Source organism: Schistocerca nitens, chromosome 5 (assembly GCF_023898315.1).
Source record: "Schistocerca nitens isolate TAMUIC-IGC-003100 chromosome 5, iqSchNite1.1, whole genome shotgun sequence".
Lineage (NCBI taxonomy): Eukaryota > Metazoa > Arthropoda > Insecta > Orthoptera > Acrididae > Schistocerca > Schistocerca nitens.
The window spans coordinates 503,399,420-503,422,564 of NC_064618.1; the positions used below are offsets into that span (position 1 = coordinate 503,399,420).

At 39.4% G+C, this 23,145-nt stretch overlaps 1 protein-coding gene across 1 annotated transcript in view; it reads left to right on the top strand.

Moving 5' to 3' along the window:
- Positions 1-479: 479 nt before the first annotated feature.
- The window catches only part of LOC126260557 (tyrosine-protein kinase Abl), a gene marked incomplete at its 5' end in the record, with an annotated part of 138,332 nt that continues 115,666 nt past the window's right edge, over positions 480-23,145 (top strand). The window contains 4 exons of the mRNA XM_049957890.1: positions 480-663; positions 8,123-8,421; positions 11,634-11,775; positions 15,532-15,662. Coding sequence (XP_049813847.1) covers positions 480-663; positions 8,123-8,421; positions 11,634-11,775; positions 15,532-15,662 — 756 coding nt within the window. The remainder of the gene's footprint in view (positions 664-8,122; positions 8,422-11,633; positions 11,776-15,531; positions 15,663-23,145) is intronic.

Here is a 23,145-nt window from a genome sequence, read left to right on the forward strand (position 1 = left end):
TTATAAGTCGCAACAGTTTCGCCACCTGCTGCACAAGAAAAATGGCGTCACGAAAACACTAAACAGGCAACTGAGAGCCAACAGAGAACTGTAAAAGTTTTGGCGTATGAGTGGCCAACGTAGCCACTGGCGGACCATGTATACCCGGTGAACGGTATGGGCCTCGTACGTATATTAGTCGATCGAGACAAGAAAGTCGTTCATTTTTAGGGATGGGCTTGTAGAGTGTAAATGTGTTGTCGCTGCCTGGCCCCCGTGCTGACGGAGCACGCTTTGTGTTGCACGCAGGCTCGCCGCTAGAATGGCAGTGGGTGAGCGACGGTGCGCGTGTTGCAGAGGCGTTGCTGCAGAGCCGGCCCCTGCCGCACATCCCGGACGTGCCCGACGGCGAGACACTGGGCCAGGTGGGCTCCGTGTCGGGGGCCGGGGCGGGGGCGGCCACGGGGGCCGGCTGCGTGCCGGCCGTGGGCGGCGGCGGCGGCTCCGGCGGCGGCGGGGGCGGGTCGGCCACCGCCGGCTCGGGCTCCGGCTCGCTGGACGCCGCCGCCCGCTGGACCTCCAAGGAGAACCTGCTGCAGGCGCAGGAGGACGACGACCCGCAGCTCTTCGTCGCTCTCTACGACTTCACGGCCGGGGGCGAGAACCAGCTCAGCCTCAAGAAGGGTGAGCACCTCGCCACGCGGGCTGCTTTCCACTTAGTTCTCATCCAGTTTGTGCAAATTTCCACACCGATATGCGACGTCTATCATAATAGAATGTAATTACAGCTAAACGTGCACTTCTGGTGTCGGCGGCTTTGCTGTTGTGTACTGCTGTTGGTAAATTGGCGCGATGAATCGTGGGAAGTCAACACGACGAATCGTGAATCAGCTGTATATTGAGGTGACAAACCGAGCGAGGTGGTGCAGTTGTTAGCACACTGGGCTCTCATTCGGGAGGACGACGGTTCAAATCCGCGTACGGCCATCCTGATTTAGGTTTTCCGTGATTTCCCTAAATCGCTTCAGGTAAATGCCGAGATGTTTCCTCAGGCAAAGAGCACGGCCGATTTCCTTCCCCATCATTCCCTAAATCAGAACTTGTACTGCGTGTCTAATAACCTCGTTGTGGACGGGACTTAAACTCTGATCCCCCCTGAGATGACAAGTCATGGGATAGCGATATGCACAGTTACAGATGGCTGTAGTATTTATTGCCTGCACAAAGTATAAATGGCAGTCACTGGCGGAGCTGTCATTTGTGCTCAGGTGATTAATATGAAGGATTACGACGTGATTGTGTCCAACGGTGGGAAGCAACAGACTTCGTACCTAGAACGGTAGTTGGAGCCAGTTGCACTAGACACATAGGACATTCCATTTCGGAAATCATTAGGAAATTCAGTATTCCGAGATCCACAGTCTCAACAATATGCCGAGAAAACCAGATTTCAGGCATTACCTCTCAATAGTGGCCGACGGTCTTCGCTTAACGACAGAGAACAGTGGCGTTTGCGTAGATCTGTCATTGCTAACATTCAAGCAACACTGCGTGAAGTAACCGCAGAAATAAATGTGGGGCATACGATGAATGTATTCGTTAGGATTGTGCGGCGAGATTTGGCGTTAATAGGTAATGCCTCTGCTAATGGCGTGACGTCGCTTTCAGCACCTGTCCTGGACTCGTGACCATAGGGGTTGGACGCTAGACGACTGGAAAACAGTAGCTTGGTCCGATGATTCCCGATTTCAGTTACTAAGAGCTGATTGTAGGGCTCGAGTGTGGCGTAGGCCCCACGAAGCCGTGGACCCAAGTTGTCAACAAGGCACTGCGCAAGCTGGCAGTGGCTTCATAATGGTATGGGCTGTGTTTACATGGAATTTACTGGGTCCTCTGATCAAACTGAACCGATCATTGACTGGGGCCATTTGTAGACATTATAGAGTTCATGATTCCAAACAACGATGGAATTTTATGGGTGACCATGTGTCATGTCACTGGGCCACAATTGTTCACAAGTGATTTGAAGAACATTCTGGACAATGCGAATGAATTATTTGGCAGGAGACTTTCAGCGACTTATCGAGTCCGTGCCATCTGGAGTTGCTGCACTGCAGAAGGTCAACGCGGGTCCACACGGTTTTAGGAGGTATCTCACGACTTTTGCCACAACAGTGTAGGCAGCCAATGAGATTCTCGAGCGTAATTTTCTATGGTTCGTAAATAAAGCTAGCTGGTATTTTGTTATATTAGTTTGGGATTTTAACTACGTTCCCAGAATTTTCGGCAAAATCGGAAATAAGACATAAAAGTAGGTTATTGCAATGGCGATTGTATGAGGTGTGTCAGAAAATTAATGAGAATGATTTTTTATCTAACAAAGTTTCTATTTTTTTCAGACAGCATTGACCCCTACAAAGTAAGAGTAGTTCCCTTCGGTAGCTGTACACCAGTGGAGCTATTGGTCCCAGGCTTGGTAGCAGTGCTGAAAGTTTCAACTGGTAGGGCCTTCGACATGTCAGGTACATTCTTTTGAATGTTCTCCAGAGTTCACAGATGAATTAGAGGGGCTGTGAAATAATGGGAATGCCTTTTGAGGTGAAAAATTCCATAATGGAGGTGGCCCTGTGACAGTGGTGTTGTCATGGTGCAGCATCACCTTGTCTGCATGTTTTGTCTCACTCGATTCGCCATTTTCATGAGCCTTTCAACGATATCTTTGTACAACACTTGTTGACAGTCTATCCTAGAGGAAGAATCTCATAAGAGCACACATATGTTCCACATTTTCGTCAGGTTTTAAAGTTGAAGGTCACCCCGAGAGGTCCATCTTCAATGTGTTCTCGGACTACCAAAAATTATTTGTGCTGGCGAATATCTTGTGCTCTAGATAATCAGTGTTCCCCACAGGACTGTTTCAACTTTTGTGAGAGATCACACTCGCGGATTCCCCAAGTTAAACTCAAAACTTGATGGTGTAATGTTGACAGTTCCATTTTCGTAACTCGCAACAAAAAAAACAGTTTCACTGGTGGCGCATCTCAAAAATCAAGTAATAGCTGCACAGAGTTAAAACTTTGATAGTGTGTCTCGAAGAGATGAACGCACCAGTCTACACAAACAAAACAATACAACGTTGCCAGATCGCTCACAGAGGTGTCAGTCTCATTACTTTTTGTGCTGAGATTCATAGGCTTCGCCAACTCGCAATAAAATTATATCATTCGAACGTAACCTAGGCCTTGAGCTATGCTGCTGGTCAGACTGTCAGCGCTCTAGTTTTTTCCTGTCACCAAAGAATTACGAAAATCAGAAAGCAACATTAAAACTTACAATAACCAGATCTGTAAAAGTTGCTATGGGTCTCTCCACATCGAAAACAAATCTAATGATTTCATATTGTCTGCCTAAAGAAGTCATTACATTCAGCAATTCTTGTTGGCTACTTCATGCTATCACCCAGTTGGCAACATCCGCACACAGTGCAAGAGCCACTGACACTGTAAGTGGACTTCAGCCAAAGTATGCGACAGTAGAGCAAATACGTTCCAGTAAACGTGGACGTGTAAACAAACTGTTCCCGAGGTAATTGCAGATTGTGGTTACAAGCTGCCACAGACTTCAGTATGAAATATAGTCGTAGTTTGTATGAATATATTTAAAATGTGAACTTCATTATTAAGTCTCAATCTAATTGGATGCAAGTTTCACCTATGGCCCACGGTTGGGGAATGTGATTCATGCATGATGGGAGACCATCACATTTTAGGTTGGCAACCTCATTTGAGAGCCTGGAATTCCCAGGAAAATCTCAGGGGATAGTGACTGGCTCTAGAGGAAGTTGAACTGTTTATTAATGGAAATGTTCAGTCATTTGTTACATTCACTCTGATGTACTGCTTTGGAAACCTTTGGTTGTGTTTTCGCATAAAAAAAGGTGAAGAAGTGCAGTGAACTGTTAAGTTTGTTGCACGATCATGGCTGCATCTGGTGCATTCATCACCCTTTGGGAAGCTTGGGTTCTTGGCCTCCAAGTCTGTTCCACTTTGCGCAGTTTCGAGTGTGACTCAGTATAATGCATACATGATAATATGTCATTGTCAGAAATCAAAGGTGCTTTTTTAATTTTATAACGGTATAAATGTGGATCCATATTTGGACACAAATATTTAATAGATTAGCATTAATATTACACTGTTTGATTTTACTAATTCAGTGCAGAGTAGTGGCCTGCAGACATTCTTGCAGTGTTATGCTTAGCATTAGCAGTGTCTGTAGTGTGCATAGCATCCAGCTTGGATGCATCGATGCTATGGAAGTGTATTGACATTATATTCCAATGACAACAGTTTGAAACATGCTCAAATGAGAATTTCTCATGTACTTGAGGTTATAATACAATGGCATGCCAGAGCACGGGATAAGATGGTAACACTAAATCATAGCAAAACTTGGAACACTCTGTAACAAGTGGGTACTGATGTAGCACCTAAAAAAAAATTCATTTGCAGCCATAGTAGCCAGCAAAGTAAATTTCGTCTCACATACAACAAAAATTGGTACGGGGAAATTTGGTATTTCAACGTGGACAAACGTTGAAATCTTGGAAGTCTTCTGATGAAACGAAGTTGCTACCGCGATTTCAGTGCTGAAGTAAGACATAATGCATGGTGCAAGATGCATAGGTAGAGTGGGGTGTGTAACTGATCCTCTGAATTTTGCTGTTTTTGGTCACCACTGAAGTGAAGTGTGCAACACTCCCTTTGATATGGTTGACAGATTGGAGCAGCGTCTTCCCAAGATTTGAGAGATGATCCGAGGGTGTTTGAAAGAGTTTGCATCTCACTGCAAAGGTGAGTGCAGTACTACATCCAAATGCAGGAGCAATGGATGGAACATCTCCTTTAATAGGTTACTGTGTCCATTAAATTATGATATGTACTGTGCTGAAATAGCATTGTACACATCCCAGTCTGGGGCACGGTTTTAATATGCCAGGAATTTTCGAATAGCTGATGGACCATCTCAGACACATTCAGTGTATGACATATTGGGGAAATGTCCTGCTCAGGAAATCAAATGCCTTGTGTCATTGTTTAACTGGGTTTGCAAATTTCTTGCTAAGTGTAGCTGCTGAAGTATGACATGTCCAGTTGCCTGAAGGAGTGTCAAAACTCCTTATGTAGCAGTAGCTGTTCAGAATGCTTGCAATATGTATGAGTGAAGACTGCGCCGGAAATCCTCCCACTTGGTGTTTGTTCACTATGATGCGTAACAGTGTGGGCTTAAAGATTGCAGTCATGCTGATAGGGTGTAACACTTCTGCAGCTATGACTGTAGGGAGATTAGAATCGGATGTGTCTGAAGGTTTGCATTTTTGGTTTCTAGGAAAAAAAAGTTGGAGCAGTGGCACACTTGGCACTGGTCCAGTGTACATTTGGTGAATTTTTAAATTCCCCTTAATCTTGACTTATTACTAACTGTGAGACTTCTGATAAGTAGTGTTTTCATCAACCTTTGACACAGTACCATAGTGCAGAGGGGCATTGCTCACAGCCATAATTTAACCCTGTACCCTATTTCACTTTCCAAGTAGAGAATTTTATGCAATAACAAAAAGTGAAACAGTACTTGATCCAGTGTAGTAACCACAGTCATGAGTCTTTCTACAGAAAATTTGTTTGATACATGTGGCTGACAATATTAACTTAATATGCTGCAAATACAGAGAACAAAACCCATTTCCAACTTCTGCTGTTGGTTGTATGCATGAGACAAGTGAAGCTAACCACATCCAGTCCATTAATTTTGGGTTTTAGAGAAGGTTACACTCTTTAATGAAGAGTTATGATGATTTGAGAGTTTCAGTGCTTCATGTTTACAGATTGATTGTACTTTAGTTCATTTATAAAAGTTTTAAATATTTCATTTTTATGTTCTTGCTTATTACTACTGCTGTTCTTGTCCTGACTTTTTGTCTAGATTTCTTAACAGTGTAGTCCCTAGCTCATGCTGGATATTCACCTACTTTCCACAGAATATTGTTATACATAAATATTAAAGCATTTACGCGGTTTAGGCATACTACCTTATCATCTTTTAAACAAAGTTCTTCTGTTGTATTTTTCAGCCTTTCCTGGTTCATATAGTCATACTTTGACGTATTACTGTCTAATATACTCCAGTCATCTGACAAAGATGAGCTGCTAAGCCAAAACTGCATACCACTTGTGTGACTGAAGGCTGAAAAATTCCATAAAACAATTTCATTAAGGTATATGTTGAGTGTTTCCACATTGTGATATGGTCCTTGTTAGCTGGTGTGATTTACAAAGTGATTCCCTTTCTCACTAAGTCCATTCAGAAAAAAATCTTTGGAGTGGGAGAAGATACAAGCATAAATTATATCAAATCTCTCTGTTATTTAGTCAATCATTAACATGAACAGATATGGAGGTGAAGCACTCCGTTACTGGAACACCTTATTTTTAAGCCAGTCATAACTGCCATTTGCTAAGTACACACACCTGCAAAGTATCTCACTTGAAGGTATTAAATTCATAAAGAGACAGATGGGCTGGCAGATACTAATCTTCATGAAACTCTACTTTCAATCCCATATCCCCCCCCCCCCCACACACACACCAGTGGTATTTCTCTATCTTTCAGAAATATCTTCAGAGCTCATATCTAATTTCAATCAGCTATAAAACTCAGCTAAAATACACATTCAAAACCATATGATAGTTTCCACTCCTTCGAATTACTGAGTGGTCTAAGCTGTTGAAGAACTTACTGGATTAGTTATTACTCATTTTGATAGTGGAGTAGAATAACTGCTTCTGAAATTAGCTTGTAATTGGCCACATCATATTTATGTATCCTGTTATGTATCTGAATTTGTTGTTATATATTGAATGATTAAGAAAATGTTAATCTCCTGCTTGAAAATTGCCTGCTTTCCTATACCAAAGCCCTGACAATCAATCTGATGTACTTTATTCTGTTATTCTATCAATTTTGGTTCATCAGTATTAGTTCAATGTTATACCTGAAGATATAATTTCCAAACAGAACTTTCATTTTTTATGATTTCGTGTTAACTGCATGGTCTGTTAATTTGACTAGCATCAAATTTGGTAACAGATTTGTACTTGTGTATGCATGAAACTAATGAGTGACGAGATCACTGCATCAAGTTTTGTACAGCACAGGCCTTGTGAACTTTTAAAAAATGAAAAAAGTTTCTGTACCTCTAGAGGTAGGGCCTCTTGCATTCAGTGGTAAAAGTTTCCTGGAAAAAATAATTCATTTGGTTACCAATGCACAATGTAGGTGAACCAGAGGAAAATGGATTACATTTTATTTTGAACTGTTGACCGTAATGCAAGGAGTTAACCTGACACTAGTGTATAACCAATTGATCACATTTGACACACTATTTTGCCTTAGTATTCATGGCAACAACTTATATTATGAGACTATCTTTCTCTCCATGTAGCTCTCAGATGGGCAGTATCTTTGGTATTTTTCAGTTGTCTTCAGCAACCAATTTATAGTGGCTCTTCTTTTTCATTCTTTGCAGTTTTCAATAGTACCTCAGGTTGTCAGTCTTCTTGCTATTGCAGTTACTCTAATATAACAACATTACTATACCTCATTTTCAATAGCTACAGTACATCAATACACTTAGCTTCATGTGAGATATACCACATAGAATCACTCATACAATACCACATTTGCATTTAACAGGGATATTTTTTCCAAGAGTTAACTGCTTTCCTGTTGCATTGTGAACTTATCTTAGATGGTATCAGTTTTCATAGCCTGTAGTTATATAACAACTATAGTTTGCGTACTGGTCTTCCAGGGACAATTTTGTGCTTGATTTGGACGTGAGTTCATATCTACCATCATGTACTCTGCTGAAAATAATTTTCTACTACAGTGTTCATGAATCGAAATCTGTTTGCAGGCAAAGGGTACTTAAAGTAATTAGCCTGTGGCCTTATTGCTGTGACAGTTGACAGTCTGTATATTGGCAATTCATACCACCGTATTTATCATATTTTCTTTTGATGCTTACATCTCTCAAATAAACTTAAAGTCAGCACTATTATAATTAATCATATCATCTTTGCAGGTGAGCAGGTTCGTATCCTGAGCTACAATAAGTCGGGTGAGTGGTGTGAAGCCCACTCAGCCTCCGGCCAGGTTGGCTGGGTGCCTTCTAATTATGTGACACCTGTCAACTCACTGGAGAAACACTCCTGGTACCATGGGCCAATCTCGCGAAATGCTGCCGAGTACTTGCTTAGCTCAGGAATCAATGGGAGCTTCCTTGTGCGTGAATCAGAAAGCTCACCCGGTCAGAGATCCATCTCACTGCGCTACGAGGGTCGTGTGTACCATTATCGAATCTCTGAGGATAGTGAGGGGAAGGTAAGAATTTTATTTAGTTTGTGTATTTGAAGTTGTTTAATACTTTTTGTTTTGCTATTGTCAACATTTAATTACGACCTACCGAGAATAATATCTGTCAACAACGAATGATTTACCTGTACCCTGTAACAACATGCAAGAAAGGAGAGGTGCTATACTGAATAAAGGGTCTCAAATTTCATAAATAATATGCAGAGGCTGGTTTTTCTGCGGTAACGGAGAGAGTGAAACAATTACTCTCTTTTGTTTGCTGACATAGTGTGAGTTGGTTGAGAAAAGGCTGAATTCAACATTTATGAATTGCGCACATATGTTCCAGATAACATACGTCATAAACCTCTAGGCATAAAAAAAAAAAATCTCGTGTTTCCCTACACTTCCTCAATATAACATTATAAAAAATACATTGAATTTGAAACAAACCTTTCATCTGTTCTCGGATCTTCTATGGCATCACACAAAATTACACTCACGGATGCAGAAGAATCCTCTGACTCCTAGTGTTGTGCAGTTTGCCAGACAAATTATGCAACATATTTCTGCACACATCTATTTGAAAATGCTAATTGACAGACTTGGATATATCACCTGTGCTGCTACAATGTTAAATCGTTCTAAATAAGGATAACCAGACTTGCTTTCATTCACAAGACGGGGTTAAAATAGTCACAACTCCAAAGTCAATAGTTAAAGCCCTGTAGTTATCTTAATCGTCAAAGTCTGACCAGCTTGATACAGATCCTCCAGCTGATTCCTGGCAACTTCTACCAACTATCTCCTTAACAGGAATACACTCCATAGTTAGTTGAGATACAATACACAAAATCACACTTGAAGTTTCAATGAAAATCAATTGAATTTATTGGCTTTAATTGAAGCTGTCCAAGTTGGTCAGGCTTATCCAACGCCACCTCCAGCAACCTACGGCTTTTGCAATCTGATAAGAGACCTCTACCTACCAAGCATGTGCTCACTCGCTAAATCACTCCCACATTTGACAAGGGCTGCCAGCTGACTTCTTTTTGATTTTGCGAGCTTCAAACTGCTCCACAAAACTATTTATTAACATCTAGCCCTTTCAGCCAATCAGGACCAGGAACAGACTCAGGTATTTACTGCAGCCATTTCCTGCCCTTGCGAAAGCTCTCTTTGATGAAGAGCTGCTTCTTGGCCAAGCTTCCCAAAGCTTAATTCCAATTGGCCGTTTTCCTTGGGAGGCTAAATTTCACCGTTTATGACCTGCAGCACCTCTGCTACAGTTGATTATGCATGCTGATTTAGCTTGGTGAATTCTGTGGTCAGAAATAAATATTCTGTTGTTCTAGGCTGAGTTGTGGATTTGTAGAGAAATCAATGAATTCTCATTTTCTGTAGACATGCTAGAAAACAAACTCTATAGCTCTAAACTTGATCCTTTAATATTGTTTAGTATAGTCATTAAGCATATGGACATGCTGTGTCTCCTGAAATTGAGATTACCTGTTACAATTTAACCTGCTTGGTGTTAAAATAGTATCATAAAAATAAGTGGCAGTTACATTTGACATTTCTGTTTGCCCTCACCATTTATTGAATGAATGCCCACTGGATGGATAAATTGTAATAGCCATTTTTATGATAGAAGCCATAATTGTCACCTGCCGCCCCTCACCCTTTTTGCTCCCCCCCCCCCCCCCCCCCGCCCCCATTTACGCACCCTCTCGTATTCTGTTTTCCACCATTTTGTCAAATATTCTTTCCCTGTTACCCACTCAAACTTAAAAGTGCATGCCAGAAGATCCAAAAAGGACTTATTGTCTGTAGACACCTGCCTAAGTTATTATGTATGGCATTTTGTTTGTCCTGTTGTAATTTTGTTTTATGAAATTCATTATTTTCTACAGCTTTTCAGTTTTTCATGTCAATCAGGAATTTGTTTCCAGTGTTGAGGTTTGGATTCCGTAAGACAAATTAATGAATCAATAAATGGAAAAAGATGGAAGTGACAAAACTGTCCATTATTCATTTCATTTACATCAATAAAACCTGTTCGTGTAGTTCCAAGATTATGGAACAAATTCTCCTATCCTTCACACAGTTGTACAAAGTAGTATTTACTTGCTATTAACACCATACTTTCAATGCAAAGGAAAACTTAATTGAGAAATTTATTACAATTGTATGGAGACAGATCACGTCAGTGGTGTTTGTAGACTCGACACTATCTAATTGGTACCTTTCACTCACTCGTCACAATTATTTTTTGCAGTCGGTAGAGCACTTGCCTGTGAAAAGCAAAGGTTCTGAGTTCAAGTCACAGTTCAGTGCATAGTTTTAATCTGTCAGGAAGTTTCACAATTAGAGGTTGTCTCAAAAGGTACAGTACAAATTTAACATGTTACAGCATCCAAATTAATTGAGATATTCACACCACATTTGGATTGGGTGACACGCTATCTCTCCAGCTTTTTATGTCATTCAATCAGTTTCAATATGTGCACTTTGGTGACAAGTGCAACATACAGTCCTGCCTCAGTTATAAAACGCTGAAGTTATAGTGTACTTTTTGAGGCACCCTGTATTTTTCACTCTCTTTGTTAACCTCTCATAGAAGGGCAATTTGCTACTGTAGTCTCATGTGGAAGATTCCCCACCCTCATAATTGGCCATTTTTCATTATGTTTCAATATCCTGCCACCTTTTTAGGTGGTTTTCCACATCTCACTAGGTGAATACCGGGCCAGTCCCCATGTCCTGCCTCAGTTACATGACTTGCAGACATTTGAAAATGTTCCCACTATTTCATGGTTTACACTAGTCACAGACAGCTGGAGTACACTAATTACATCCTGGGGGGTATGGGGTGGCAACAGGTAGGGCATCTGCCACCCTCTGACACTAACATCACCAAATCCATAGTAACAAGGCCGACCCTGCATTGAAGTGGGACAAAGGCCCAAAGGAAATGATGATGATCCTGCCTCCACGATTTACAGAGCTATGAATGTAACATACAAAATAATTTCAGAATAAAAATACAGGAGCATTGTGAAATTTTATTCAGTACTTAGAAAATTTCATAGTAGCAGCAGAGTTGAAAATATCTCTCTCATGCATGCTGCCAGATGTATCCTTTTTTCTACTATATGCTCTGTGATTATTAATTGCTTACCAGATATAAGTGTTGATCTATTTAGTAAGTTTAATTTGTATTTCTTTGCAATTGCTTGCAGGTATATGTGACAACAGAGAGCAAGTTCAACACACTTGCAGAACTGGTTCATCATCATTCGATGCATGCAGATGGCCTTATTACGCAGCTTTTATACCCAGCTCCCAAACACAACAAACCGACTGTGTTTGCCCTTAGCCCAGGTGGGGGTTCCCTTCACATACCACTTGTATCAAGTTAGTGCCAAAATATTTTTTTCAGAATGAGCTTCTGCAACTAATGGCATGAAAAATGGTGCACATGGAAACTAACCAGGCTGGTCCTTAACATGTTTTATTTTAATTTTGTTACTAATTTTAAAAAGTCCATTTAATGTAATCTTTTTGTTTCTGTGCATTTCAGTATGTTGTGCTCATGCTGTGAGAGATGGCAGGAAATATATTTCTGAGAAATTTGTTGTAGAATATCTGTCACAACCAGTTTTAATATGTTATTACAGACTGATACATTCTTTTCCTTTGTAGTAGTATACTAGTAATATGGGTCTGCTTTTATGAACAAGTTTAGTCTCACATGATAGTGAAATTAACGTGACAGTATGAAAGTGTTGGGCATACAACAGAATTTTGGTGAAAACTGCAGCTTACCCATTATGTTAATCTAACAAATTATCATGCAGGACATGAAAGCAACTAAAAGTTGACCAGTTCCTTGTGTATTCTCTAAAAGTGTATTTGATTATTTAATTGCATCAAAAGGAAAGCTGACTTGCAAAACTTGACAATGGTTGACTAGTACCTACCTCAGAATGGAAACCTCCAGCATTTCTGATTGACACCCTTAAAAATAGAGAAAAGCAATTCTGATTTTGAATATGTTTCTTACTTCCTCAGTTTTTAATTGTGTTATTAATTTCACTTCTCATTTCTCTTCCTCTATCTGTATTTCTTACTCTGTCCTTAAACTATCTGTTGACTGCAGCTTCTAGCACTGTGCTTATTAATATACTATCTTTGTTGCTCTCCCTCTTCCTCTCCTCATTCCTCATCTTTTTTCTCCTTTTTCTCTCAGTGGGTGGCCCCTCCGATCATGGGATCAGAATATCCTGCCCCTACTTTCTAATCTGCACTGGTCTGTCTCTCCCCCCTCCCTGAGAAGGAATTAGTTTTAAAAACAACTAGTTTTCACCTTTAAAGTGTGTGTATTGGCAGTACTGTACTTCTGCCTGATAAAGCTGAGTACTGATCAACCATTTTACTTCTTTGTAATTTTTATTTACTATGATACTGGTATGTGATTAAACTGTTGCTTCAAGTTCTGCATTATATAATAAAACCACCAATGAAATAATTTCAAAAATCGAGACCAATGAACAGTCTAGGCATTGTATTAGCTCTAAGTGACAGATTTTGTATGTGTCATTTTATTGTATATGAATTAAAGGGTCAGCCATCACCTTAGCTTTTTTAAATTCCCATGTAGCTACTAGCTGCTTGGTTTCGGCACTACTTTTAATACGGTGATGTTGGACAGCATTTCTTTCATGCAGCTGTTAAGGCATGCATTTCTAAATCATCATCACAGTAAGACAAAGTGTCATTTTCATTTATAGCAAAAAAAATTTACAGAAGAGGTATTTATCTTAAGATTGAATTTGATATCCTATTTGAGTGGAAAAAGGCAAGGAAAAACTTTTGGAATGTTGAAAGTAACTTATTTCAAGTGCAATATTGGTAGAAATAATATCAGTGCTGTTTTATGTTTTTGAACCACGGTGGGTACGAATGACAACTCAAGAAGTTTTTATACAGATAACATATTTAATACTAGTGGTGAAACTGCACCGGCAAAGTAAGTTATATTAGCTAAGGGCTTCTGGTAACTTACTGTCAAGGAACTTATTTTCAGCTTCATGCTGCTTTGTGTACAGTTCTTTCTCTATATCTCATTTCCATTTATTCCCACCCCTCCCAACTTCCTCTCTACTTCCTCTTCCTTTCTCACGTCCTCTCCCCCCCCCCCCCTCCTCCTCCCACGTGATCACATCCTTCCTCCTCTTCATCTTTTTCTGTCTGTCTCAAACTATGGATATGTATTATCGCTGTTGTACTGGGGGAGAGTGTATGACACTTGTAAAATATTAAATACAGATTATTGTGGTGTCAGGAGGAGTGGGTGGGGAGCTGATAACATTTTTGTTTGTTTGAATTACTAGATATGGTTTTTAAATTGCATACCTAAGATTTCCACCAGTATTTGAATGCTCAGTCTCTCATTACAAATTGTGCAGTTTTATTACCACTGTCCTTGACCGAAATTCAGCACTGTAGAACAGAAACTCTATTAATGATTCAAATGATCATTTCCTAACACAGATTTTAGTTAAGTGTTGAATATTGGTTAAAGTTTTGACAAATCATGTATTTAATACTGGTTATTGCAAATTGTAAGTCTCAGTGAAACATGTGTGTTCACCAGTATATTATCCAATTCAAATAAGTCATAAATATGTTGTTAGAATATTCAGTTCCAGAGATAATTCTTTTTTTTCTCCTGCATTTCACAAAATTATTAAAGAGTTTTGGCTTTGTAGGCTGACATCAGCTAATAATTGACTCTCTGTATGTAGATACTGTTGTTCTGCAGATATATATTTAACATACGGGAGAAAATTTGGAGGTATGAGTTTGATTTTCCTTACCCCTGTCATCCCCCATACCCCACCCCTCTGCCTGCCTTCCTGTTCCCTCTGCCCATCTTCCTTCCTTACCTCTGCACCCAACTACCTCCTCTCTTATCTCACCTTCGCCCTGCTTCTGTATAATTTCTAACTGATGACAGCCTCATAACCTCTAACCAATCCTTACTCGGGTCAAGCAGTCTGAACATTTTGATCTCTTTGTCTAATCTATGACAGTTAATATACTCATGAGACAAACAAGACAGGTGCCGCTGCTGTTACAAAGCAAAAATTATATCAAATACTGTGGCAGTGTGTCGATATTAAGAGTCTTCAAAGCATCATATGGAATCAAAATATGTAGACAGCTTTTCCTTGATATATTCTTGCTAACTTTCCTTGAAAGTTGTTCATAATTTGCAGGCAGCAGTTTGACATACTGAGGAGTGAACATCAAAGTGACCTGGGTCCCCCCACGTGCTCTCATTTGTATTGGCACGTGGGTGCCATAATTTAGGTTGAATATAGAACCATACTTTGTCAAACATTTAGAATTTATCTTTAAGAGAATGAAAGAATGTGCCAGTTCTTTGCATTGTTACTTTTTAAAATAATTTGCATTTAGAATTTTATCTTCAGACCAGCTTTTACCCATTTCTGCTTGTTTTAAATGTAGTGATTCTACCCCTTTCAGATATGTTTTCCAAGATGTGAATCGAAAATTTGATATTCTGGTTGTAACTTAGTTCTTTTTTATGTTTTAGTTAATCTGTATGTCCTCCATATTCCTCAAAGCCTGTTTAAAATTATGATGTAGCCCTTTTCTACACAAATTCTAGAATCCTTATGCTTTGAATCACTTGCACTTCTATGCCATGGATATGCTTCTCATGATTTTATATGTAGCACCCAGGCATATGAATGCAAAATAGAATGATTTTGTTCCTGCTCAGTTATCATTTTGCTACTGCCATTATTATTTTTGCACAGTTAAATTTGACAAGGGAAATAATTTTGGATGCATTGATTTTCTAATGTAAATAAATTCGATCGAGAATATAAGCTATTGCTCATTGTCTGCATATATTTGAAATTGGTACCTTCATGCAATCTTGCTTGGATCCCAGCAGATTATTTGGACAGATTCCATGTGATACAACATGTTGAGGTTTCTTGGCAATAGGATTTCTTAAAAGTTGTCACTCCAAAAGCTACAGATGTCAATGGTCTCTATATTACTTCCCACCAGTCTTTATGATCAAAGTATTACATGTTCCAGAACCCGATGAATGGGAGATCAACCGCACAGACATCGTCATGCGACATAAATTGGGCGGAGGACAGTATGGTGATGTGTATGAGGCAGTTTGGAAACGTTACAATGTAACTGTTGCAGTCAAGACACTCAAGGTGAGTGTATGTGCCTTGTGGACATACAGTGCCACAAATTACTGTTCTCCACCCATCACATACATAGTTATTACAGCATACTTTAAAAATACTGTTTACTTTGTAATGAGATTGACATCTGAGATAACACTAACACAATTTTACAGTATTATTTTAATCAGCTCTAATGAGATGTAGATTGTACTCAGAATTAAACAATGCAGAATTGTGTTGAAGCAGCTTGCCTTATGCCATAAATTATTTTTATTATTCAGCCATTATTTTTTTTGCTATGGAAATGCTAATATTGTTCTAGTATGCTGTAAGTTGGTGCATTCTGTTGCTGTGGTGGTTAAGAACATTTTATTTAATTATGTTTCAGCTTAGTGTGGGTAAAATCATACATACTACAATCAATGCTTTGTTAAGTTAAGCTGATTCATTAAACATACATTCTCTGTCCTTGATTAAATGTACATTTAAGTTTGAACAGCTAACTAAAATATAAAATTAATACTGATATTTTGTGTTACGATATACATAGCTTAGGGAAATGGTTTCTGTTTGTTTGGAGTAAATGTAATGCATAGGTAGAAAATGGAGATCTACTTAGTTCTGTCTGTGTGTGGGTGTGGGTATGGGTGTGTGGTCTGCTGTTCCAGATCACTCCCTGGTTGAGTGTGGATTTTCAGGAATCCATTTTTATCAGAACTGTGTGGAGACAAATGAACAGCATAGGCTTCAGCAGTTGCTGTTTGCCTCATGTCTATTTAATGACACCTCAACACAGAGCTCAATGACTGCTAGGGTGTGTGACTATAGTCACTGAACCACACAATAGTATGTAGCATGGTCTGATGAAGCCCAGTTTCAGTTGTCCCAAGGTGGTGAGTGTGTGGCACAAACTCCCTGCAGCTATGGATCTCATGTGTCAACAATGTTGACTTCAGGCAGGCAGTGGAACAATTACGGCATGGGCTGTGTTCACATGCTCACGATTAGGTCCCATTGTCAGATTGTGAGGACCAATGATATGTGCACATTATATGAACTTTCTTGCACACCATCTGCATCCTGCTATGGCTCAAAATAAAAAAACAGTTCTTTTGAAGCAAACCAATCAGTGAGCCATTTTCGTGCATTTTCATATGAATTGAAGCATTGTTCAGCGAGAGCGTGTCCCAGTGATGCAAGTAGATAATAATCAGATGAAGCCAAGTCTGAAGAATAAGCCACATGCCCTAGATTTCCTAACTGAACGCCTCAATCGTTTACCTGACCCGTTTTTCTGTGTATGATTGAGCGTTATCATGGAGCAATGTGGCTTTGTGTTGCCTTTTTACATATTCCGGTCATTTTTCATGTAATGCTTAATTTAAATCAATCATTTGCTGTTGGTAGCGATCAGTGTTAATGGTTTCACCAGATTTTAGCAGCTCATGATAGATGACACCCTTCTGATCCCACCAAACACAGAGCGTTGTCCTCTTTCCAAAGCGATTTGGTCTTGCAGTGGATGTCGATGGTTTGCCTGGATTCATCCATGATTTCTCAATATATATCCATTTTTATTCGCCTGTCACTATTCGATGGAGAAATGACTTTCTTTTGTACCTGGCGAGCAGCATGTCATCAGTGGTCTTTCAGTTTACTTGCTGTCTTTCATTCTGTTCATATGGAACCCGTTTTCCCACTTTCTGCACCTTTCCCCATAGCATTCAACCAAAGAGAAACGGCTTTCTGTGTCACATTCAATTGTTCCACGAGTTCCTGTTGAGTTTGAATATCATCTTCAACCAAGAAGGTCTGCACTTTGTTGTCTTCAAACTTTTTCAGTGGTTTCCCACGCTCGTTCTTTCTCATGTCAAAATCACCACTTTTGAATGTTTTGAACCACTCAAAACACGGTATGTTCCCAAGAACATGTTTGCCGAAAGCTTTAAGAAGCATTTGAAGCGATTCTGCAGCAGTTTTCTTCATATGGTTACAGGAAACGAATGCCGTCTGCAAATTGTGTTCATAGGCACAAAACTCGACATGTTTACGGTTTTGAAACAGATACCAATGTATGGAAGCTGGGTTACTGTTTGTTGACATTCGTCATCAGCCATTACAGAAAGCAGATGGCGCTGCAGACATGGTCTTACAGGCCCTACACTGACGTCTAGCATCATCTGTAGGAAAATTCTGGTTTCATACTTCTGCAACTGGTATGCTTAGTGTCTCACTATTGGCATCACAACCAGTACCTTCCCATGACTTTTGGCTACTCAGTTTAACAAGAAAGGGTGTAGAAATGACGTTGTAACCTTACTGTACTGCGTGAATGCTTAAGAAATTGTAGGTACATTTGAGGCTCGTGTCAGTTGATGGTTAACTTGATACATTAAAAAAGGGGAAAATTAGTGTTTTCTGTTAGTGATTAATATTAGTAATTAATATCACACTGACAATTAAGGCATGTGTTGAACACAGTCTCAGTTACTGTCACAAATAAAATGAGATATTGGCAATATTGAAGGAAGCATTCTCCCACTGTTCTGAAGTACTTTAGGGAATCCACAGAAAACCAGATTCTGAAGTTAGTTTGGGGTTTGAGAGACCTGAATATGAGTGTAAATCTATTGCCATTACACCTTACACATACAGGATGAACCTGAACTCTATTGACAAAATTTCGAAGGTTGTCCAGTAAGATTTTGTGAGTATTTTGATATAAGTGAACCGAGCAATACCAATGCAGTCATAAAGTCAAAGAGTAAAGAGGGATTTAGTGTTGTCAACAAGTAAAATGAGTGAATGTAACAAGTGTTTCGAAACAAGACACACAGTGCATACTGTCGACATTTGCAGTGTTATACAAGCATTTTCAGTGCAGTGCAGATGTAAAGACAAATAAGGGCAGAGTTTTGGTTCACACTATACGTATGTGTGCAGCCCTGTGAAGATGGCTGTGTCATCTTGGAAGAAAGGAATGCCCACAGCATATTCACAATGAAAATATAGAAGACAGCATAAGTGGTGACTAAGAATGGTCGCGTAAACAGTAACCTCAATGGGTGGGTCCAAGTCATGGTACAGAAAGTGTCTCCAGAACATCACAGAAATCTTCAGCCTAAACTATGGCACTCCACAGGTTAAGTGCCTCATTATGTCATCACTCTCGTCGGTGTCTTGAATGTGTTCAAGACCAGTTCAACAACATTTTGTCGTAAGTGACATCATTCGGCACCTGTCCCATTTTGTTTTCACAAGCCCAGTAGTCAAGACTCCATGGTATTTTTCATTCATTAAATACCACATTGCTTTTATTTCATTCATTAAAAACCTACTTGCTGATTGTAATAATAAAGAATTGTACTAATAAAATACTGTTATCCATATAAAACTTGTTATTTGCGGAAATAGGAAACCAAGTTTTGTAACAAGTAAAAAAAGTGATCCGTTACCACACCAACAATGGTTCAAGTATTCAAGTGACATTTTTAGCTGTAGGTATGTCACCACCCAAGCGCACAGTATTTACGTTTGGAGAAATTAGGGATTCAAAGCAAAGGTAGACGAAGTCCATATTTCACTGTTCCAAGAAAAACTGATGTAATGTTAAAGTAATATAGTTAACTACAGGTGAAGAATTAATCATTCATTTTTTTACAGTCACAATGAACAAATACAAGCTAATTTCCAATACAATGTACACAGACACTTTCATTAAAATAAAAGTTCTTTTTCTTTTATTTCATTGCGCATGGTTCACTAATGCCCTGAAAAATGTTGACATTTGACTTCAGATACAACGAAATGTGCATTCATTTGTTTATTTCCCTATTGTAATGTGTCCTCTTAAATTATGTTTTCTTCTAATTAATTATCCAAACTGCAAGTCTACAAGCAAGTTCACTTAACATTGCTTCTTCACACAAACACTATTTGATCACCACTGTTGCATCTAGACCATACAGCCTAGACACAATGCTGTAGCCGATAGGGCACGCAATGCTAACGCAGACGGGCGTGAAGTCTGGAACATGAGACTTATAAATGAATAAGAAGAAAAGTACGTAGATGCTTGTTACTTAACTTTTAATTAGTCCTTGGAATACATCTCTCTTGAATATTAGTAAGCTATAGGCACTGATACAAATGGCGCCTTGCTAGGTGGTCGCCAGTTAACTTAGCAGAGGGCTATTCTACTGTCTATCTCTCGGCAAATGAGAGCAAGGCTTAGCACGTCCAATCGCTAGCTATGTTGTCCGTACAACTGGGACGAGGTCTCCTCAGTCTCTCGAGACCTGCCATGTGGTGGCGCTAGGTTTGCGATCACACAGTGGCGACACGCGGGTCCGACATGTACTACAGGACCGCGGCCGATTTAAGTTACCACCTAGTAAGTGTGGTGTCTAGCGGTGACACCACAACCACATAATGAATCATCGTGTTCATGAAAATCTTACTGTTTGTTTTGTGATCTTCGTGTTGTAACAATCTCTGCAGTTAAAATATTCTTCTAGTAATGTGTGGTGTAGTGGTGGAATGAAAGTACTTTTAAAAACATCATGCATATCAGATGGGCATCTGCTGTACATGGTGGCATTACAGCCCAAATGATGCAGCTTATTGTTGACCCACAGCTGCCCACTGTAATAGATATCTACAACCACTCCTTAACCACAGGTGTTTACCCTGAGGCCTGAAAATGGGGACCTGTTAAGCTACTGCCTAGAAAGGATGTCACAGTGCTCTCTGGTTACTAACATATTTGCATTCTTCCTGCACTGTTCAAGGGCTTAGGATATGTAGTCCATGACAACTTAACAAACTACCTAACCACAAACAACCTACTAGACGAATACCAATCAGGTTTCTATAAATATCGCAGCACATCATCTGCCTTAATAAAGGTAACATATGATCTGAAACTTTCCATGGATGCACAAGAGGCAAAAATGTTGACATCTGACTTCAGATACAACGAAATGTGCCTTCATTTGTTTATTTCCCTATTGTAATGTGTTCTCTTAAATTATGTTTTCTTCTAATTAATTATCCAAACTGCAAGTCTACAAGCAAGTTCACTTAACATTGCTTCTTCACACAAACACCATTTGATCACCACATAATATGCTTCTAAAACTCCAGCAAAGCATTTGACAATGTTGACTTTTGACATTTTGTTTGCAAAATTCAGCAGCCTAAATTTCTCGGCAAGTGCAGTTCAGTGGTTTCACTCATACCTGATGTATTGCCAGCGATTCATTGTCAAGCACCAGAAAGTCACAGTGGAAGCAGGTAGTCTCAGGGGTCTCTTCAGGATTCGATATTAGGTCCTGTACTCTTTTCATTGTGCATAAATGATGTTCATCAGTTCTGTCGTACTGCAAATACTACAAGTACGCTGTCAATCTACAATTGTATCTAAGTGAAAAAACCAACAAACCTCAAGGCAGCTATCAAGAATCTAAATACTGGCCCATTTGCACTAAAGTGGTTGCAGGATATAGGGTTAAAGTCTAAATTGGACTAAGCATGACACTACAGTGTCCAAGAAGCCATCAGCTTTGCTCCGTGCCCTACAAATTGTTAAAAGCTATTCCCTCATGACCTGAAAAAGAAACTTATACAAACACTTATAGTTCTGATTATTGATTGAAACGTTGTTATCCTGAAAGAACTTTCTTAGGAAAGTGTGTGGCACCCTCAAATAATATCTTTACATGATTTCCCAACATATTTTCAATAGTTAATTAGGTTTTACAAAAACATTAAAAATGCAGAACAACTTCACAAGAGTGCTGTCCCCTTAGCCAGAACATTACACTATATTGTACCCTGTGTGACACAGGATGGCACTTCTGTGCATACATGCAGAGTGACAGAGAAGCTTGGAGCAGATGAGATCTGTGCAAGCGTGGCAGCACAGCTGAGAGCGAGCAAATAAATTCCATGTAGCTGAACTGTGTTGCAGTGGACAACAATCAGGTTCATTTGCATATGATACATTGTATTACACATTCAAATCTGTGAGGGGAATAATAAATTTTAAAACTGATTTTAATCAATCATCTTCAGACAAATCTTACTTCATGTCTTGATGACATTGCGTCCACTTCTGCACAGCTTCAGTCCGCGGGATTGCTGGAAGGTGAGAACAGCCAACACAGCTTTGTGAAGACATCGAGTACAACTTTTCTCAAAAGTACAACTGTATATTGATAAGGTCACTGAATCTGCTTGCAATAATTGTCATTTATTGTGACTTGGACAGTATTACAAGTAAAAATATAATACACTACAAAATAAACTTCAAGCAGAAACCAGAATAATTATATTTGCTTGACAACTGCTTCTACTCCATGGAATTTTTAAATATGTGCATAAGGCATGTGTGTGGGTGTCTGGATGTAGTTAAGTGTAAACACTGCATTAAAAAAAGCATTAATGGTAGAAAAGAGTAATCTAAAAAAAACTGTTGTAAAACTGGTCAGTATGTTGTCATATTTTTCCCTGTCAATGGGCGTTATGAGTGCAAACTAACTTGTTCAGCATTACTGTGGGAGACAGCATTTATAATGCATTGAACAAGCAAACAATTAACCATCTTGTGCAGATAACCTGAGGGCGTGCTGACTGATAACATCGAAAACCATTGATATCTTGGCAGGTAACCCCTGTCATTTTAAGGCATTTCCAGTTCTTGCCTTGAAAATGATTGGGGTTTATGTCTGGAAATACTGGAGTTTTTGACAAATATATTCAGCCATCTTCTTGCGAGTTATAAGAGCATACAATGCACTGGGAAAAGCTTTACTTCTCCTTGGATGGTATGTTGAGTGTTATAGCCTGTGTACTTCCTAGGACACAAATTCCTAATCAGTAAAGGCTAGGAACTTCTCAAATACTATGTAAACCACTGATATGTTGACAAACACATTTTTTAAATAATGAGTCTCCAAAACTAAGAAATATTATTACTTTTCTTTGTTTCGAAGCCTACATCGTAATATCATAGTCACTGCTATATGAGTCTTTGTCTGAACCATCTGATTTTAAATTACGATGATAGGTAAAGGCTTATGTCCGTCTTCATCTTGCTATCAAAGTATTCTTCTGGAAGCTTTTCAGCATGCCACACAGATTGTGGCCACGCCGAAGGGGAATTTATTTATTTCTTTTTTTTCCCCACATAGCTTTTAACCTTTGCCCAAATTAATTCTATGGTACTACACTGGTGGTGACATGTGGGGAAATGCAAAACTGTGTGACCATATTGATGTGCAAGGAAATCAGATCTGTACCTTCTGTTGCGTGACTGACATAAATTAACACACTGCTGGAGTTCAGCATGAGTCTAGTGTACGCTGTGTGAAATATTTTTATATTTAACTCAGGGCAAAATATCCGCTCCCTTGATGTCTTTTACGTGCTGTTTTATTGGTAACAGTTGTATAGCAACTAGCCTGGTACACGACAGTGATAGACTTTGGACAAAGATATGGCAAGAATA